Here is a 20,493-nt window from a genome sequence, read left to right as displayed (position 1 = left end):
CGATAAATCACCTGAGTGTGCTTATGTCAATTAACCTCCTCTGGCACAGCCCCCAACAGACACCTGTAATCCCAGCAACTTGGAAGGCTAAGGTGAGGAGATTGCAAGTTTAAAGCCAACCTCAGCAACTTAGTGAGACCGTAAGCAACTTAGTGAGACCTTGTCTTGAAAAAAAAAAGAACATAGAAAAATGCTTTGACTTAATATGGTGTGTAGTGTAAATTGACAGTAGATGCTATTAAGTAACTTCCTAATGTTGGGATGAGACAGGGCTTTGAGACATTGTGTGTGGTGAGGAAGGGAATGGAGGACACTTGCTGTCCTGGTTCTTTCTGGGTCTTGCCCTGACAGGGAGGAGACAGTCACAAAGCAGCATAGGAAGAATGTGAATGTGTTAGATGCAAATATGCAGGAAGTTTGAGGGTGGGAAAAAGCATTTGGGAGGTGCTAGGGAAGGTCCTTCTTGACCAGATGCATGAAGACATTTGAACTGGGGAGGAATGGGACTAGCATGAGTGGGATCTGTTTGATTGTTCTGATGGCAGGGCAATGATGCTGGGAGTCTTCTTAGTGTGGAAGACTACACTAATTACAAGACCAAATTGTAGATAAAGATTCTGAATTCTCTCTCTCTCTCTCTCTCTCTCTCTCTCTCTCTCTCTCTCTCTCTCTGTGTGTGTGTGTGTGTGTGTGTGTGTGTGTAAATGCTGCATTAGGTGGTATCAGAATCCATGGAACAGAATGTCAATGGAGGGACAAGACCGTACTGTATTGAGGATCAAGGACTAAGCCTTGGGAAATGCCTTCTGTTAAAAGAACAGGAAAAGGAAGGGGAGTTGGTGGCCAAAAACTGGGCAGAAAACCAGGAATCTGTTAGGGATCCTAAGGGAAGCAATGGCCTCATGAAAGATAAGAAGAAAACAGGATTATCAGCAGTGTTCAGGGCTAGAAAAAGTGATCAAGGGAAAAGCAAAAGGGAACAAGATCATGAAATTTTGCAAACCTCTCACTTATTGAAAGTATAGCTTTGGGAACCAAGTAGAGCATCTAAGAACCAAGCCAAGTTCAGAAAATCTTTGTAGAGAGTCATGGTCTAGGGGCAGGTACTTTATGAAAGAAGAGATGGGAAGAGTTATCTAAGACATCAACATTCTCTCCAACAATCTTATTTGTGTTAACAAATTCATTCCTTACCCTCAGCCTACCTTACTGGATATGTTATAGGTACAAATCCTTCATATTTAAGGGAATTATTTTGTAAGGCAACAGATCTAGAAGAATTCTCATGGTCTGCTGCATAAGGTATTAAATTTGAAGCACACTGTTCTATTGAAGTGACCTTGATACATTGAAGATTATGTGAAAGTCCCTTTAATCTTTTTCTGACATTATTTCTCTTTTCCTAAACAGGGGAACATATCCTCCCCTTCCTGAGGATTTGTAGTTCAGAACAATTTGGTGAAAATATTTTGTTTTCAAAATTTAGAATTAGTGTATGTGAATGGTTTTGATTTAGTGATTCTAAAAAGCCTAGTCATATTAATCAAATGTAACAAAGAAAGGAAATGAAACTTTTCTAACTTTTAAATATAGATCCACATTGTTGCCTTGTAACTGAAAATACACCCTTTGGCATGTTGTGTTCTTGTTTCTTTTCTGAGTTCTAGCATAGTATAGGGGCAAGATTGGCATGGATTCCAGAGCAAAATGTGTGACCATGGACAAGACAGATAGGATCCCTGAGCCTAAGTTCCCACAATCATAAAATGGGAATTGCAAGATGGTAATGAGATTAAGGGAGGGAAAAAGCATGTGAAATACAGTAGGCACCTAATAGATGATAAGTGCCATTATTATTATTATTATTTTGAATCTGGATAAAATAAAAACAGTTTATTCAGTGATTTTTTTTTTCTTTCCTAGAATGGTTATTTTTCGTGTGTGTGTGTGTGTGTGTGTGTGTGTGTGTGTGTGTCCCACAAGGAATTTAGATAAATTTGTTTATTCTACTTCGATTTATAAGTATAGGTTTTCATTAAGTACTATATATTATATATGTGTGAGTGTGAATATATATATAAAGTATATATATATTATATGTAATATATAATATGTATATTATATATATGTAATATATATATATATATATATATATATATATATATATATATATAGTACTGAGGATTGAACACAGGGACATTCTACCACTGAGCCACATCCCCAGCCCTTTTATTTTTTATTTTGAGACAAGGTCTTGCTAAGTTGCCAAGGCTGACCTTGAACTTGCAATCTTTCTGTCTCAGCCTCCTAAATTACTGGGATTATGGGTATGTACCACTATGTCTGGCTCCTACCTTCCATATTCTAAAGTTGTGATAAAAATTCCTTTCATCTATGAGAATTTGACAGCATAATGAACAGATGCATTAAGAGTAGTTGATTTTGGCTCTTGATTGTACTTCTGCCATCTTCCTCTCCTTAGAGAGATCCTTCTTTGCTACTGATTCTTTCCTGCTCCTGGACTTAGAAGAAGAAACTGAAGGCTAGTTGACTTGCCTGAGACACTTTATACTGTAAGAAAAGAATTCCATGTTTACTGCACTGTTGAAAACAATGTCATCTGTTCTTGTACTCATGTTCCCTTAATTTTAACTGCTATCTGAAGTTTTAGATGAGAGAGTTGGGTATATAGATTCCATGTATTAAGTTTCCTCTTTTCAAATAAATTGCTTTTTAAGTCTTTATACATTTCTTTACAGATGTTTATATATCTTTGTCTTAGCTAGTCTTTGTTCTTTATGCATCTTTTTTTCCCTTTAAATTACTTTTCATGTTTTTTGGTCTATGTTTTTGAGTCATCTTATTAGTTTAGCTTTTCTTCTGTATTCAGTTTGAAAGAGGTATCTGTAAGATCTTTCCAAGAAGGATATTTTACAATGTCTTACTAAAAATGAACCTAATGAGCTATTTTAGAAAAGAGAAGTGTTTATAGTCCATGAAGAAAGGAAGCATTTTTAGATGTTTTATTCAAAGGATAAAGTTTATACAACTGCCTGTTTTTAAAGCCAATTTGCAAACATTTTTAGAATTGGAAAATGCTTGTAAGACCTGAAAGGTATAACTTGCCAAGTAGCTGATACTTTTGAAATTTGGCCTTAGTTCTGGTAAAAGAATGTGGTTGACAGCCACACTACAATTTACAGTAATCCTTTTTGTGTAAGGAAATGAATCTACTTGGCCTAATAAATTCCAGATGAGTTTCTGGCTCCTTGATTATTGCCAAGTCTTTTAAAATTCAGGTTTCATTATTCAGTTTAGTTATGGCAACCTTCTCTGTACTTGTGATGGCTGGCTCTATGTTAAAATACTTGGTGAGACTGAAGCACTTTGGTTGAGTCATTTTGAGACACAAGCTTAGGATGTGGCTAGTGCCTCAGCATTTGGCATTCAGTAGGATTTAGCAGTGTCAAGCATTCTTGGTTGGGGCTAGTCCAGGCTTTAAAGGCGAGTGATATAAAGAACTTTCTTAGAAGCCCACCCAGGTAGTATTTCTCCTTACTTCTCCTTGGTTACCTCTTTATCCAAAGCGAGTCTGGAAAATCTTTTTAGCTGGGTACACCACTGCTTCCAACAGTGCAGAGCTTCATTACTAAGGAAGAAGGGATTGACAATGTTGGGTTAGTGATTAGTGTCTACCATGCTCATTTTCTGATTTTCTCTTTTTCATGATATTTTGCTGTATTATATTGCAATTATTGTCTTAGCTCTCTGAAAATTTTATAATTTTCTTTGTTTTCCCCCTTCTTTCTGCTTTAACTGTCCTTCCCCCACCACTTTTGGCTTTTGACTGAAAATTTGAACTTGAAATTTTCTTTTCAACGTTTAGTGATCTTTGTCCAGCTGCTTTCTGGATTCTCTACCAAGATCTGTAGATCCAGCCGCATTCCTCATTACTCCTCCCCTGCCTGGAACCCGTTGCCCCTGGACTGAGTCTTTCCTGGGAGAACTTTCACTTTTGCTTCTGTAGTATCCCTTTGTAGGTCCTGAGGTTTAATCTTCCTTTATTCTGTTCAGTCATGGCAACTTGTCCATCTACTTGGCATCTTAGAAAAGTTTTTTCCAAGCCCCATGTGGTGTGGTACATGCCTGTAATCCCATCAACTCAGGAGACTGGGGCAGGAGGATTGAGAGTTCAAACTCAGCCTTAGAAGATTAGCAAGGCACTTAGCAACTCAGAGAGACCCTGTCTCTAAAGAAACTATAAGAAGGGCTGGAGATGTGGCATAGTGGTTAAGCATCCCAGGTTTAATCCCTGGTACGGAAAAAAAACCCCAAAACTTTCTATTGCAGTTTCTTCAACTGTTCTCTCTTTTCTGAGTCTCTTTATTGTCCTTGTGGGTTAATGCCTTAAATGCCTATGCTGTTATTTGGTGGGGTTTGGGGAGGCAGTGAAGAGAATTATGTAGGTAGTTCATTGTGTTTAACAGAAGTCGTGTGAGTTGAAATTTCATGTAGGTTAAATACATGTCACTGCCAGGAGTGGTGGTGCATGCCTATAATCCAGCAATTTGGGAGAGGCTGAGGCAGGAGGAAGTTTGAGGGCAATTTAGTTAGACCCTCTGACAAAGTGAAAAATAAAAAGGGCTGGGCTGTAGCTCAGTGATAGAACACCTGTGGGTTTAATCCCTAGTATGAAGACAAAAAAGTCATTGTGTTAAAATTTTTTTAAAATTAATTAATTAATTAATTATTTTATTGTAAACAAATGGGATACATGTTGTTTCTCTGTACATGGAGTAAAGGCATGCCATTTGTGTAATCATAAATTTACATAGGGTAATGTTGTTTGTTTCATTCTGTTGTTTTTTTCCTTACCCCCACCCCTCCCACTTAAAATTGTTTTAAAGCATTACCTCATTAAAAAAATAAAAGAAATTTGGGATCTATATCAGGTTTCCAGCAGGCATCTATATCAGGAATCTAGCAGAAAAAGAATCATAACTTGTATGATTCACGTGAAGTGAGTTTAAAGAAGGACACTTTTTCCATTGTATAGGAAGAGATAAGAGAGCCCATGAGGGATTCAAGGCACAGAAGGTGGCAAGGTTGGATGACATCTCCCTGATGGCTGGAAAGGTTTGAGAAAGAAGTAATGTTGCTGAAAAACAGAAATAAACATGGGTATGCATGTATTACTATAGTATGATGACTTTAATACTTTAGAATAAATACTGAGGAGTGGTATGGTTGCATCATAAAGGGATTCCATTCCTAGTCTTTTGAGGAACCTCCATACTGATTTCCATAGTGGTTATACTAATTAACATTCCCACCAGTTGGGTAAAAGGGTTACTTTTTCTCTACAACCTCTCCATTGCTCTTTGTACTCTTTATGGTGACCATTCTGAGTAGAATGAGATGAAGTCTCAGGTTGTTTTGATTTGCATTTTCCTAGTTGCTAATGATGTTGAACATTTTTTTCAATTTTTTCATGTATTTGTTGGCCATTTGTATTTCTTTTTTTGAGAAGTATCTATTTAGTTCATTTGCCCACTTATTGATTAGGATATTTGGTTTTGTGGTTGTAAATTTTTTGTGTTCTTTATATAGTCTAGAAATTAGTCTTCTGTCAGAAGAGAAGCTGGCAAATTTTCTCCTATTCTGTAGGTTCTCTCTTCATATTCCTAATTGTTTCCTTTGCTATGCAGAAGCCTTGTAATTTGATGCCATCCTATTTATTAATTCTTGGCATCATTTCCTGAGTTTTAGGGGTCCTATAAAGTTGTTGCCATGCCTAGAAGCTGGAGTATTGATTCCACGCTTTGTTCTAGGAGTTGCATAGTTTCTAGGCTACTTCTTAGATCTTTGATCCATTTTGAGTTGATTTTTGTGTAGGGTGAGAGATAATAGTCTAGTTTAATTCTTCTACATATGGATAATTAGTTTTTCTAGCACCATTTGTTAAAAAGGCTGTCTTTTCTCCAATGTATGTTTTTGGCACCTTTGTCAAGATTCAGATGACTGCAGATGTGTGGGTTTGTCTCTATCTTTTATTGTGTACCATTGGTCTATGTTTCTGTTTATGCCAGTCCATGCAGTTTTTGTTACTATAGTTCTGTAGTGTAATTCAAAGTCAGGTATTATGATACCTCCAGCTTTGGTTTTTTGACCTAGAATTTCTTTGGATATTCTGGGTATTTTATTCTTTCAAATGAATGTTAGGATATTTTTTTCTAGTTTTTTTTTTTTTTTTTTTTTTTTTTTTTGTGGTACTGGGGTTTTTTTTTTCTAGTTTTTTTAAAATAAATTTTTAAAAATTTCTTTTTTGATTATAGATGGACACAATACATTCATTTTATATGTATATGGTGCTAAGGATCGAGGCCCAGGGCCTCACTCATGCTAGGCGAGGGCTCTACCACTAAGCCACAACCCCAACCCCTTTTTTAGTTTTATAAAGAATGTCATTGGTATTTTGATTGCATTGAATCTGTATATTGATCTTTGTAGTATGGCCATTTTAACAATATTAATGTTGCCTATCCACCGTTACATGTTTTCTTGAACATTTCTTATCATCAGAAAATGGTCAGGTTTTACCTGACTTGGTGACCTTTTATTATGTTTGTTCAATTATCATCTCACATTTTCTTGCATCTCCTTTTGTTTGTATTTATGTCAGTTCTTCACAAAGTGTTTTCATGATTTCTGTCTCTTTGTAGTTTTGCTCTGTGGCTGATACTTCCTTGAGACTTCCAATCTTGGTATCCATCTGTGTGCAGATAAGATATGGTTTTAAAAGAATTTTTTCTTTTGATACCAGCTTGTATTTCTTGAAGTGCTTGTTTTTTGCCCAAGTTTTATCATTGTCCTCTGGTATGTGATTCAATAGGAGTTGAGAAGACATTTCTTATTCTTTCTTCAACTGCTGGGCCCTCTCAAATATGTGGTTATTTTCTTTGTTTCATCACTGCAACTCAGGTCCAGCTCTTGGGCTACCTTTTGTGCTGGAAGCTTTGGTGGTTTCTATCCACGTGGCAGGCAGTGAATCTGCAGGTAAGTCCTCGTCCCGTCATGAGACAACAGAAGGAACTTCTCTGCTCCTGAGTGTCTTTATGCTCTTCAACTTTGTGAGGAACGGAAACATTTCCCTCTGCTCTCACCCTGGAGATCATGGAAACTGCCCTTCCCCTAGGGATCAAATTCTAGCTGTGGAAACCACTGTGGTCTGAGTCTTATCCTGAGCCCTTCCCCTCCTCCTCCCAGTTCCCTCTTGCTGAAGGGTTACAGTCCTGCCTTGTTAAGTCAAATACTGTACCCAGAACCATGGGCCCAGGGGAAGTGCCTCACTTGAATTTGGAGTTGGGAGAGGAAGAATGGCCACATTTAATATGCTATCACTTCCCATTATACTTAAAGATGCTTTAGGCCTTTTATTGGTATACAGTTTCATGTTATCATGTTTTTTGACCATCTGTTTAGCAATTTAGATTGCTCACATTTACCTTTGAAATAGGTTAAAAAAATTTTTTTTAACATCAACATTTTCAAGTACATAGAAATATTTTTACATTTTAAAACCTGGCTTATAACATTACATTATGACTTTGGAATACATGCATGTATATTTTTCATTACTAAAAAGTTGTTATAGTTATGGTTTTTGAGATACTATGTTTAGCCTATGGTCAGTGGAGGATAGAAGGGTTATAGTTAGAGTTAGTGAAGAGAAAAATCTAGCCAATAAATTTCATTTGGATATAAAATACGTGACTCTTGAAAAGTTCACATTAATCCTATTGGCTTTGAAAAAGCTTAGTTGAGGACTGGCATATTGGCAGCCTCTGAGGACTCCACCCTGGGAAGAGGATTAGGCTTTAGGATCCTCCTTTCCTTTTTCCTTTCCCTTGTTGAATCAACAGTCCAAGATTGAGCCATGCATCACTGTTTAATATTGCACTACTCAGTGCTCCCCCAAAAAGGTGTGTGAAAGTTTTAACCTCCAGTATTTCAGAATGTGATCTATTTGGAAATAGATCCTTTTGAGTGGTAATCAAATTATAATGAAGTAATTAAAGTGGACATTAACACAATATGATTGGTCTTATAAAAAGGACAAAGTTGGTTACAAAGATAGGCACACACTAGTAAGATGGTCATGTGAAGGTGAGGAATTGGGATGATTCATCTACAAGCAAAGGAATATCAAAGATTGCCAGCAAACCATCAGAAAGTTGGGGGAGGCAAGGAAAGATCCTTCGCCTGTAGGTTTCAGAAGGAACATGGCCCTGCTGACATAAATTTTAGACTTCTAGACTTTAGAACTATGAAACAGTAAATTTCCAAGTCACTTAGTTGTAGTTTTTTGTTACAACAGCCCTAGCAAGTTTATGTACTTACCTTCACTGATATTATCTGATTTGATAATTTTTAAAAATCCCACATGTGTAAAATACCGTTTGTGTGTGTGTGTGTGTGTGTGTGCGTGTGTGTGTGTGTGTGTAGTGTATGAGTATTTGTGTATTTTGGTGATACCAGTGATCTGTTTAATGGTCCAGCAAAGGCACACCTGTAGCATAGTTCTGGTATTTCCATACTTTTGTCTTTGAATCAAACAAGAACTCTCAGATTTTATGATCCAGATTCCTGTTGGGTAGAAGAGAGAAAGAATTCCAACCTACACAGTGAGTCAGATTCCCCTCACTAGTGGCACAGCATCCCTCAAGCACTCTCTCGTGTTGTTTTAATAGGCATGTCTCCATTAAAGGTAAAGTTCCAACATCTCTTTATTTACCTTTTGTGTTTCCCCCTTTGATGAAACCCTTTCTCATATCCCTTTTCCATTGGTTTCTGGGTTTCTTATTGATATGGAGATGTGCTTTATATGTTTTAGGCATCATTTCTTGTTATATTTGGATGAAGAACTTCATCTGCCTATAATTTTTATTCTGAACTGTCCTTTCTTGATCAGAAATTCTTTACTTTGATATCACATTCATTCATTTTTTTCATAGCTACAAATTTTGTGGTTCTTTAAACCATGAAGATATTCTTCTGTTTGTCCGTATGATATCTTTACACTTTTACATTTACATTTGAGTAGTTAATTTGGACTTTATGTGTGTGTGTGGTATGAGGTAGTAGTCAGCTTTTACTAATGCTGATGGACATTATTAACCTATATACATGTATGATTACACTACTGATGTGACTCAGCATCATGTACCTATAGCCAGAGGAATGAGAAGTTATGCTCCATTTGTGCACAATGTGTCCAAATGCATACTACTGTCATGTATAACCAGTTAGAACAAATTTAAAAAATTTTTTAAAATAATAAGGGGCTGGGGTTGTGGCTCAGTGGTAGAGTGCTTGCCTAGCACATGTGAGGCACTAGGTTCGATCCTCAGCACCACATAAAATTAATAAACAAAATAAAGGTATTACATCCATCTACAATTAAAAATATTTTTAAAAGAAATGATTAATAAAATAAACACAACTCTAGGTAAGAATTTGGTGGGATTTAAAAATAAACATAAAGGGGCTGAGATTGTGGCTCAGTAGTCAAGTGCTTGCCTAGCACTGAGTTCAATTCTTAGCACTGCATATAAATAAATGAATATAATAAAGATCCAATGATAACTAAAAAAAATTAAAAATAAATAAATAAACATAAAAGATAAACTACAATGAAACATACAAAATACAGAGTAAAATGGGGCAACAAACAAGTATCAAATATAATGTCACCTAAGGTGTTTATTTTTTAATCTCCCCAAAAATAATACGAGGAAGTCCTCAGCACTAGGGACTTTTTTCTCTACTTGTTCTCTGCTATGTCCCTTGCAACTACATTGTCTCAAATATGAAGCACCTAATAAGCATTTTTAAATGAATACACAAAAAGGTTTATTTTTATAAGAACACACTAAACTAGTAACTAAAATTTGAGAATCTAAATAGAATGGACATATTTCCAGAATCTCATGAAATGCCAAAATAAAGGCAATTAGAAAGACTTTTAATCAGCACTACTCTAAAATATGTTCCAGACTAAAGTTTTTACACATGACAGAATAAGAGAGGAAGCAATACAATTCATTTTATGAGGCTAAAAAATCTTGATTCCAAATCTAAATAATACCCAAAAAGAAAATTACAGGAATAATTCATTTAGGAATATAAGTCAGAAAAAATTTTCAGGAAAATATCAAGTAACAAAGACTTACAGCATATTTTTAAAAGGCATCATGACAAAGGGTATATTACAAGAAAGGAAGGGTACCTGATATTAAAATATCTGTCTATATAGTTCAACACAGTGGATTAGAGAACTCACACAATTCTAATAAAAGGTCAAAAATTAATGTGATGTAGTTCAACATCTAATTGTGATATTCCTAAAACCAAGAATAGGAAAAAGTGCCATAACCATAAACTGAATTTTTAAATGGCATATACCAAAAACCACAGCACATAGTAGAATAATAGGAAACAGAAACCCATTCCTATTACAATGGGAGCAAGTCAAAGAAGTTACATAATACTGGAGATCCTTACCAATGTAATAACATAAGAAAAAAAAAAAAAAATATATATATATATATATATATATACATGAGAGAGAATAGAAGGAAAGAGATAAAACTGTGATTATTTAGAAATAATTTGGTCAACAGAAAAAGCAATCAACTCTTAAAACTAATAAGAGGGTTGAGTTCCTAAACAGAAGATAAACTTCTCAATAAAATTCTTCTAACCAAGTAGAAGATGTAATTTAATAACATTCAGAGCAACAGCAAAAACCATGAAGCTCCTAGATAAATAAGAACTTTTGCCAGAAATTTTTAAGGCATTAAATATTTTCAAAGACTTAAAAAATAAAGAACTAGATCCTGTTAAAGATGGATAAAACATTGTAAAGATGTCAAGTCCCCCAAAATTCATCTAGAACACCAAGCCATTTGAATCAAATGCTAGCAGGATAATTTGAAGAACTTCACAAACTAATTTTAATGTTTACATGGAAAAATACAAATTTATAGGCAGCTAAATAAATTTTTAAAAAAACTAAAGAAGAGATTCATGCTACCTGATATTTAACATACCTCAGAGACAACAGAAAGTGACACTGTTGCAGCAATAGACAGAGTACTCAAAAATACACTTGCATTATATATGGACTTTGACATATACCTAAGGAAGCACCAAAGAGGAAAGGAATAGCTCATTCGGCATATGGTGCATTCTGTTGTCCTTTCCATCACCACCACCCTACCCCGTCTCCTCAGTCCCCTCTGCACAATTCAAAATTACTTTATTCTTTCCTCCCCCAGGACCCTGCTAGAGATCAGCATCTGCTTATCAGATGAAACATCTGGCCTTTGGTTTTTTTGGTATTGGCTTATTTCACTTAGCATGATATTCTCTAGTTCCATCCATTTACCTGTAAATGCCATAATTTCATTCTTTTTTTAAGGCTGAGTAATATACCGTTCTGTATGTGATTTCTTTATCCATTCATCTGTTGAAGGGCATCTAGGATGGTTCCATAATTTAGCTATTGTGAATTGAACTGCTATAAACATTGATGTGGTGCATCCCTGTAGTATACTGATTTTAAGTCCTTTGGGTATAAACTCAGGAGTGGGATAGCTGAGTGAAATGGTGGTTCCATTCCAAGTTTTCTTAGGAATCTCCATAGTGCTTTCCATAGTGGTTGCACCAATTTGCAGTTCCACCTTGCCACATTTATTGTTGCTTATATTCTTGATAATTGCCATTCTGACTGGAGTGAGATGAAATCTTAGTTTTGACTTGCATTTCTCTAATTGCAATAGATGATGAACATTGGATTATTTGTTTTTTTGGTGTTAAGTTTTTTGAGTTCTTTATATATCCTAGAGATTAATGCTGTATCTGAGGAGCGAATGGTAAAGATTTTCTCCCATTCTGTAGGCTAATCATGTGTTTGATTTTTTTCCTTTACTGAGAAGAAGCTTTTTAGTTTGAATACATCCCATTTATTAATTCTTAATTTTACTTCCTGTGCTTTAGGAGTCATGTTAAGGAAGTCTGGTCCTAAGCTGACATTATAAAGATTTGGCCCAGTCCCTTATTAATCATTTCAAAAAACCAATTTTGGTTTAATTTACTTGTTTTTTGGTATGCATGCAGTAAATGGAATCCCATTTCATTGTTTCTGTGCTGCTTGTTGATATCAGATCATGTCGAATCTTCCTTCTTTCAGGTTTTTATTCTCTTTCCAGTTACTTGATTGACTGATGGCAAAGCACTTCAAGTTACTGTGTGGGAAGACTCACTGTGTCTTGCCCCTTCCATCCCTGCAGGGTCTTTTTCATAGCACTTTTGCTTTCTTCAGCTTCTTCAGCTTCCCAGTGGGTAGGGGCACCTGGTAGAGTAGGCTTCCTGTTGTGCCATGAGGAGAAACCACCTTTGTGGTTAAATGTCACTCCTTTAGTTTGTCAGGGGTTCTCCCCTCAGGAACCCATTCTCTCCAAAATCTTTTGGAGATTTTGTTTCTGAGCAGTTAGATACCTGAGATGCTTTATTCCTTGTCAGGGGGGTTCAGGTGGGGAATAGAGTTGACTGTTAATAGGAACTTTGCAGTGGAAATTAGAATGTCAGGAACATACTATGGAGTCACCACAAATGGATTTAAATAATGCAGGGCCACAGCCATTTTTGCAAAATTTATTTTGACATTTAGTTTTTTGTTTGCTTTACATACTGTTTTAGTCAGCTATTTCCCTGCTGTGACTAAATGATCTGACCAGCACAACTATAAAGGAAGAAAGATTTATTTAAGGGCTCACAGTTTCAGAGGTCTTAGTCCATAGAAGGCCGGCTCCATTTGTCTGTGATCAAGGTGAGGCTGAGCATCATGGTGGGAGAGGGTGGTGGAGAGAAGCAGCTTACATCACGGTGATCAGGAAGCAGAGAGAGAGCCTACTCTCCAGATACAAAGTACCCCCTTAGTCACGTCCCAATTCCCATCTCCTCCGGTCACACTCTACCACTTCAATATTTCTCCTCTAAGCCTTCTTACATTGTCTCACATGTGAGCTTTTGGGGGACGCCTTACATCCAAACTACCACACATACCTTATCCTATGAGTGTCTAATAATTCTCTCCAGCAGTAACTCTTCTTTCTATATATTATCCTCTAGGGCAGATGTCATGTCTTTTTCATTTTGAAATTAAGTTTCTTGGGCTGGGGAGATAGCTCAGTTGGTAGATTGCTTGCATTGTAAGCACAAGGCCCTGGGTTCGATCCCCAGCACTGCAAAAAAAAAAAAAAAAAAAAAAAAAAGAAATTAAATTTCTTAATGTGATAAAAGTTTTTCTGTGTGGCATTTAAGGAACTTTTAGAAATCAATCATTTAGCCAACATGATAGTTGTCTGCTATCTTTTTGCTTTCTCATTTACCTTTACATTCTTGAAGTATTAGACCACTTTTCCAGTTACCGGGTGAAGGCCAGTGAATAGATAGGATTAACTTTTGAAAGAGGACCTTGTGAGCAAAGTTGCTGATTTAACTGCCCCAGGTTTACCTGTCTCATACTGGTGGTTTAGGGCTTCTATAGTACTTTCCTGTGTGTTAGGAATGAGGAAATTGAAGCCCACTTAAGGGATTTATATACCACTTCCAAAATGGTAGAGCTGTGCACTGCCATTTAATTTTAATCCTAATGTCCTTTATGAATTAAGCATATTTTCCCATAGTTTATTCTAGTTGCTAATTAAAAGAGTAATGTTTTTAATACTCAATGTAACTTGGTGTCCTGAAGACTCCCCTCCCCCCAACGTGTTTTGAAGTAAGGTGAAAGAAAACACATCCCTGTGAAGAAATCACCTGGCCTTAGGGAATAAAACCAAACCCTGACCCTGTTTACGAAGAAAGGGGACAAAGGAGACAAAGGAGACGTCTTCCTAGTTCCCTTTAATTACCCCACCATCATTTGTTTTCCTGCTGGACGTTTTCTGACTTTGATTAATGCTGAGAGTTTAAAGGAGCACCTAGCCTCCTTTATCTAAATAGTGTCTTTAAAGTAGTCAGCATGCTGAGCTTTTCATGTTGATCATAACGGAGATGACTGGAGTTAGGGGACAAGAACATCGAAGATTCATGGCTTTTGGAATGTCTTTCATAGTTGCATGTGTTGGTTTACTCAATTATGGCAAATGTATTATATATGTTCAAATTGCTAAATATAAGACTTAGACACTTAAGAATTTTCTCTGAGCTATATGTTATATTATGTTTGAACTATTTAGTGTTGGTGCTTTTATTTACCTCCTCTCAGCTAATGTTTTGGTGGGGTTAGTCCTCCTGGTGTTAGCATGACTAGGGTCAAATGCTAATTAATAAGATAAAATGAGTTTTTACCTTTACTATAATCTAATCATTTGCAAATTGTTTTGCTGTGGGATGCAGCATAATAACATTGCATGCTGTTGAAAGTCAACAACAACAAATTCTTTTTCCTGAGGGGCAATGAGAAAGTGTGACAAATTTATTGTACTACAAATTTAATTCTTACTTGTTTGCTCTTTAATAATCCAAATAAGACTTCCAAAAGTTGAAGTAAATGCATTTTAAATTTCAAAGTCTTATAAAGCTTCAATATTATTAGTGACTACTAGGATAGATTATTTGGGACCACTTCTGGTCTTTGTCAGATGTTTAAGATACAAAACATGTATGTATCACTTTTCATAAAATTGGAATGATTTCAGGTGTAGAATTTAAAAAATACATAAAATAATCTAGTAGCATAATATCAGAAGACAAAATTACCACACACATTTAGTTTAAAGACCTTCATTGGCTTTTACTTGAGACTTTAGAGTCAGGATCACCTCATTTCATATAATCGAGTAAGTGTTCTGAAGAGCTGTGAGAGGAGTTTGCCCTTAAAGATAGAAAAAGACTTAAAGGGCAGAGACAACAAAAAGTGGATTGGTCATTTCAGTTGTTTTCCTTGTGAAGCTTAAAGCTCAGGACTTCCTAATGATGATTAAAACTGGCTTGCTTGGGCTGGGTGCAGAGGAGCACACCTGTAATCCTAGGGACTCAGAAGGCTGAGACAGGAGGATCGCAAGTTCAAAGCCAGCCTCAGCAACTGAGGCCCTGATGGCAACTTAGGGAGACTCTAGCTCAAAATAGAAAATAAAAAAGTCTGGGGATGTGGCTCAGTGGTGAAGTGCAGCTGGGTTCAATACCCAGTACCCAAACCAAACCAAACAAAAACAACAACAACAGAAAACTGGCTTGCTTGGGAGCGTGGCTATTATCTCTCAGAATATTTCTCAGGTCAAATAAACAACATAGTTTTGGATTGGTGTTTTAGCATGGGTAGTTCCAGTTTTGTTGTGTCTCTTTGGCCTAGTGCAGGAACTGAGCTGAAATCAATGGTCTCCTATAAATTTTATTTAACTTTTTAATGACTAGGGAAAAATTAGCACCTTTCCCCCTCCCTGTGTATTCAAATTTAGAACTTAACATTGACCCCATGAAAAATCTGATTTTCTTTTTTACTAACTCTGCCTAATACATCTGGAATCAAATGACAAGGTTAATTTTAGAAAACTTCTGGTCCTTGAAAGGATATTTCTAAATACCCTTATAAGGCAACAAAATTTATATTTATAGTCTCATGTTTCTGCTGATAATTTATTGGGAAAAATTTGTGTTTTGTGGTTGTGGTATTCTATCCACCACAAAAGTATTCTTTTCATTTAGAAAAAGAATTTATGTGTCCATTTGTGTTTAGTTACTTTGGAAATCTGAAAGTAATTTATGCTTTCATTCTTAAATTAGACACATTGATAGAGTATAGTAAGTTTATCTACTTTCTGTACTTTGGAGATACATATCTGCTCTTCAGGGTTGAGTGTTTTCTAGACATTTTTCTCTGGATAGACCTCTTTCTAGAAATACTTTTGATTTTTTTCTTCTGCCAAGATTCTCTCTTAATGTTTCTTTCTGTAATCTTTTCTCTCTGCTTTTCAATGGTTCTTCAGTTTTATTCTTTATTTTTATAATCTGTAAATGGGATTTGGGGATAGAGAAAAGTGAATGTAAGAAGTATGTCAGTGAATTCTTAAGTATTGTTTTTTACTCTAAAAGGGTGCTATGAGTTTAATTTTATTATTCAAACTAAGAGAAGGCATGTGATCTCTTCTTCTTCTTCTTTTTTTTTTTTTCTTTTCTTTTTCATACTAGGGATTGAACCCAGGGGTGCTGAGTAACATCCCAGCCCATTTTATTTGTTATTTTGAGACTTGCGATCCTCCTGTCTCAATCTCTCAAGTTACTGGTATTATAGGCATGTGCCACCTTTCCCCAGGAAATATGGCCTCTTTCTAAAGCCAGTGTATTAGTCTATTTTCATTGTTGTGACAAAGTACCTGAGACTGGGTGCTTTCACTCACAATTTTGGAGAAAAGGGGTTTATTAGACTAATAATTTTGGAACCAAAAGTCCAAGACAGGAAGCCAAAAGGGAGAAGGAGCCAGTCTTGCTTATTTATAATAACCCTTTCTGGAGAACTAACCAGGGTCCCGTCAGAACTATACTAATTCCAACCAAAAGCTGCACCCCCGATTTTCCAGTCATTCCACACTAGGTCCTACCTCTTGAAGACCCATACTGTCTTCTAGCATCACCACGTAGGGAATTCAACTTTTATCACATGAATCCTTCGGGGACATACTTAAACCATAACCAAACCATAGCAGTTGGTCTTCTAGCTCATTATAGAACTACAAAGAAAACATTTTTAATTCTTCAATTCTATCTGAATGTATGTGAATATTTAAAAATATATGGATTATATATTTCCTGACCTTATAATCTCTATCTTTTACACATTTGCATTCATAATACAACATCAGTGTAAGATAATATTTCTGTAGCCATTTGTCAAGCCTTATTCATATAATTATTCCTGAGGGCCCTAAAACTGGTGAAAATGTGCTTTCTATTATTTAGTTTTAATTAGAATAATGCTATGAGAGCAGGTGTGTGTGTGTGTGTGTGTGTGTGTGTGTGTATAAATATATATATGGAATAAAAATTTTTTAGTACTGTTTATTTTTGAGAAAATAAATTATTATTATGAGTTATAATAAATGTTTCATAGTATTACATTTATTTTAATGCTCTTATTATTGGTGGGATGTTATATTCTTTTTATGATTTCGTTAGAAATTTAAGTCTTTCAGAAAATTTTCAAATTTTTTGATTGAGGCAAATTTTTACAATCAGTTAAAGTTTAAAAACAAATCCATTCTGATAGTTTAGTCTTTCCTTTTCTGTTTTTGTAAAGCTTTCATTTTCTTTTCATAGTATGATTATTGTTTTTCATGTATTAATGACTTTAGAAGTAGTAATTTAGGTTTTTAAAAAACTATATGGGAAAATAATAGGTTCACTTTGGAATTCTTATTTTTGTAAATTTTTAAAGCTTTAATGTGAGTGAATTAATTTAACTTGATTTTGTTCTAATTTGGAGGAAATTTCTGTCTCCTTGGACTACATTCTATATGTCCTGTAGCTATTCAGTGTTGGAGGGTAAAAACCAGAATAGAGAATAAATAAATATAAACATAAGAATAAATATACTAGAGAATAAATATGGAAATAAAGAAATATAGAATTAATATAGTAGAGATTTCTGTATGTGTTAGTAGTTACTCAACTTAATGTCTATTTTCTATCTGAGGTCATATTTTACAGGTTATAAAAAGTGTTAAAGGATGTTCAGAAGAAAACTCAAAGTATCAGGATTTTTTCCTCCAATGATGTTTGGTATAAGAATATTCTAATATTATCTTACTTTAGTTGGAGACAAAGAGAACTTTTAAACTTTTTAACCTGGCATTTTGTTTTGTTTTGTTATTTGTTTTGATATAAACTATGATTTCAAATTACACTGAAATGCATTTCAAAAGTTAACGGTAAGCTACTTTGTATGCTGAGGCAGGAGGATCACAAGTTAGAGGACATCCTTGGCAACTTAAGAGAGACCCTGTCTCAAAATTAACCCTGTCTCAACAACAACAAAAAGGACGGGGGATGTAGCTCAGTGGTGGAGAACCCCCGGGTTTGATCCCCAGCCTGGAAGTTGGATGTTACTGTAACTGTTTTGTAGTCGTAATCTTTTTCTTGAAAATGAGATTGTTCCCAGTATCTTAATTCTTCATGTGTCTGGATTTAGAAACTTTAAAAAAGAAGTGGAAATCTTCCTGAAGTGTTTTCTGCTCTGTTAGTTCTAGAATGAGATATTTAATATACTTGATTACTTTGAATGATGTAGTCAGAGTTGTTGATGCTGAGCTGGGACCTTACTGTGTTCTCAAGGCCATGCCAGCCTTCCCCCACAAATGAAGGACAGGCAGTGCCATGTCCTTCATTCTCCCCTTTCCATATGAGGAAAAAGTCCTAGGCTGTGTTATCAGTAAATATTAATAGATAAACCCACACGAGTAAAAAGGCCTTCAATACCTTTTAAGGGTAGAAAGGGCTTCTGAGACCTCCCAAGTCTGAGAATTCTGTTCTGAAGAGTTTGATTTTATCTTGAATGCAGCAAGGAGACATTCCTGCAAGAACATGAGCTAATAAGTATTCTTGAAAAGAGCACAGGGACAGGCTCCGTGACCCAAGCCTGTAATCCCAGCAGTTTGGGAGCCTGAGGCAGGAGGATCTCAAATTCCAGGCCTACCTCAGCAATTTAGCGAGGCCCTAAGCAACTTAGTGAGATCCTGTCTCAAAAGAAAAACTAAAAAGGACTGGGATATGGTTCAGTGGTAAAGCACACCTGGATTCAATCCCCAGTACCAAAACAAAACAAAACAAAACAAAACAAAACAAAACAAACAAAACAAAACAAACCCCAAACAAACAACAACAACAACAAAAGAAAAAAAAAAAACAAAAAATAGCACAGGTGGTCCTGTGATACACAGATTGTCAACCTGGGTCAGAGAGGAGTTGAACAGCTACTGCTATAATTCAGGAGACATGTGGGGACTCAGGCTGCTTTTTGTTGGGATAGATATGCTGACTCAAATAGAGAGTTCTAAAGGAGGTAGAATCAGTAGTCCTGGGAGGAATTGAGTATGAGCTCACTACCAGGTTTTTGATGTGGACCGCTGGTTGCCAGTGGTTAGATATTAAGTAGACAGTTTTTTTTTTTTTTTTCCTTTCAGCACTTTAACAGTAATATTATAGTTTTCTGGCTTCCATTGTCTCTGATGAAAACTAACATGCTTGAATCATGGTGCTCTGTACTCTGTTGCGCTAATGTCATTTTTTTCTCAGGTTGTTTTCAAGTTAAAATTAGGTTTTAGTAGTTTAGTTAAAATTAGGTTTAGTAGTGATGTGTACAGGTATAATTTTCTTTGCATTTATCCTACTTTGTGTTTGCTGATCGTCTTGACCTGTCTTTTCCTCACTTTTGAAGGAAATTTCAATTATTTCATGCATTATTGCTTTTTGTCTATTCTCTCCGTTCTCTTTTCCTGGGACATCTATTACATCAGTTACCCCGTTATACTAGACATTTCAGTGCTTTCCCACAGGTCCCTAAAGCTCACAATTGTCGCCCTTTTATCTTTCCCCTTTAGGATTAAATAATTTCTAGTCATCTCTCTTCAAGTTCATCATTCCCTCTTTCAACTGCCATTTCCACGTTGTTGTAAAACTTTTTAAAAAAAATTCCAGATACGTTATTTTTCAGTTCTAGGATTTTCATTATCGTTGTTGTTCTTTTTTTTTTTTTTCCTATTTTTTGGGCGGCATTGGGGGCTTCATACGTGCCAGGGAAGTGCTTTACCATGAAACCAGATCCACTAACTTGTATTTCTCTACAGAGGTTTTTTTCTTTCATGATCACTGTGTACATATTCACCATTCTGTACCTGGGTATGAAAGTGATAGCTGCTTTGGAAAACTGCATGATATTTAGAACATTTTGGAGTCTACCATGATTGCCTTTTCTTTGGGAATGAGGCACTTTTTCCTGGTTCTTTTATGTTAAGTAATTTGGATTCTATCCTGACCATTATAAATGATAATGTAGAAACATTCTCAATTCTCTTTGATTTTGCCCAAAATATTTTTGTTGTCCTTTGTTTTGTTGAAGTAGGCACTTAATTTGGATAGGCTCAAACTGCACTTTCAGTTTTCCCTACAGATAGTGGCAGCTTAAATCTCATTGCAGGTCTTTGTGCCTTAGCTCAGCTGCTTGGTGTCAGTCTGCACATCTGTGGTTCAGGGCCATCCAGAGATTTGGGAGGAGTTTTGTGTTTCCTCTCTCTTGCCGGGAATTTTCTTCTCACTCCAGTAACTGTTTGTGACTCCACTCTCTATTTCTGAACACAGGTGAGGGTGTGGGTTTCCCATCAGAATTTTAGCCACTTGTATGGCCTAGCTTCAGGCTCTACACCTGAAAAAACCGGA

The 20,493-nt window shown here is 35.9% G+C and overlaps 1 protein-coding gene across 1 annotated transcript in view; it reads left to right on the top strand.

Annotated features, from left to right (window-relative positions):
• LMO7 (LIM domain 7) overlaps window positions 1-20,493 on the top strand; it is a 210,530-nt gene that overhangs the window by 13,031 nt on the left and 177,006 nt on the right. The window contains exon 2 of the mRNA XM_079138916.1: window positions 6,982-7,056. Coding sequence (XP_078995042.1) covers window positions 6,982-7,056 — 75 coding nt within the window. The remainder of the gene's footprint in view (window positions 1-6,981; window positions 7,057-20,493) is intronic.

This window comes from Sciurus vulgaris (assembly GCF_902686455.1).
Source record: "Sciurus vulgaris genome assembly, chromosome: 4".
In the NCBI taxonomy this organism is placed as follows: domain Eukaryota; kingdom Metazoa; phylum Chordata; class Mammalia; order Rodentia; family Sciuridae; genus Sciurus; species Sciurus vulgaris.
Note: the sequence above shows the minus strand (reverse complement) of the source record. Positions and strands in the feature narration are given on the sequence as shown.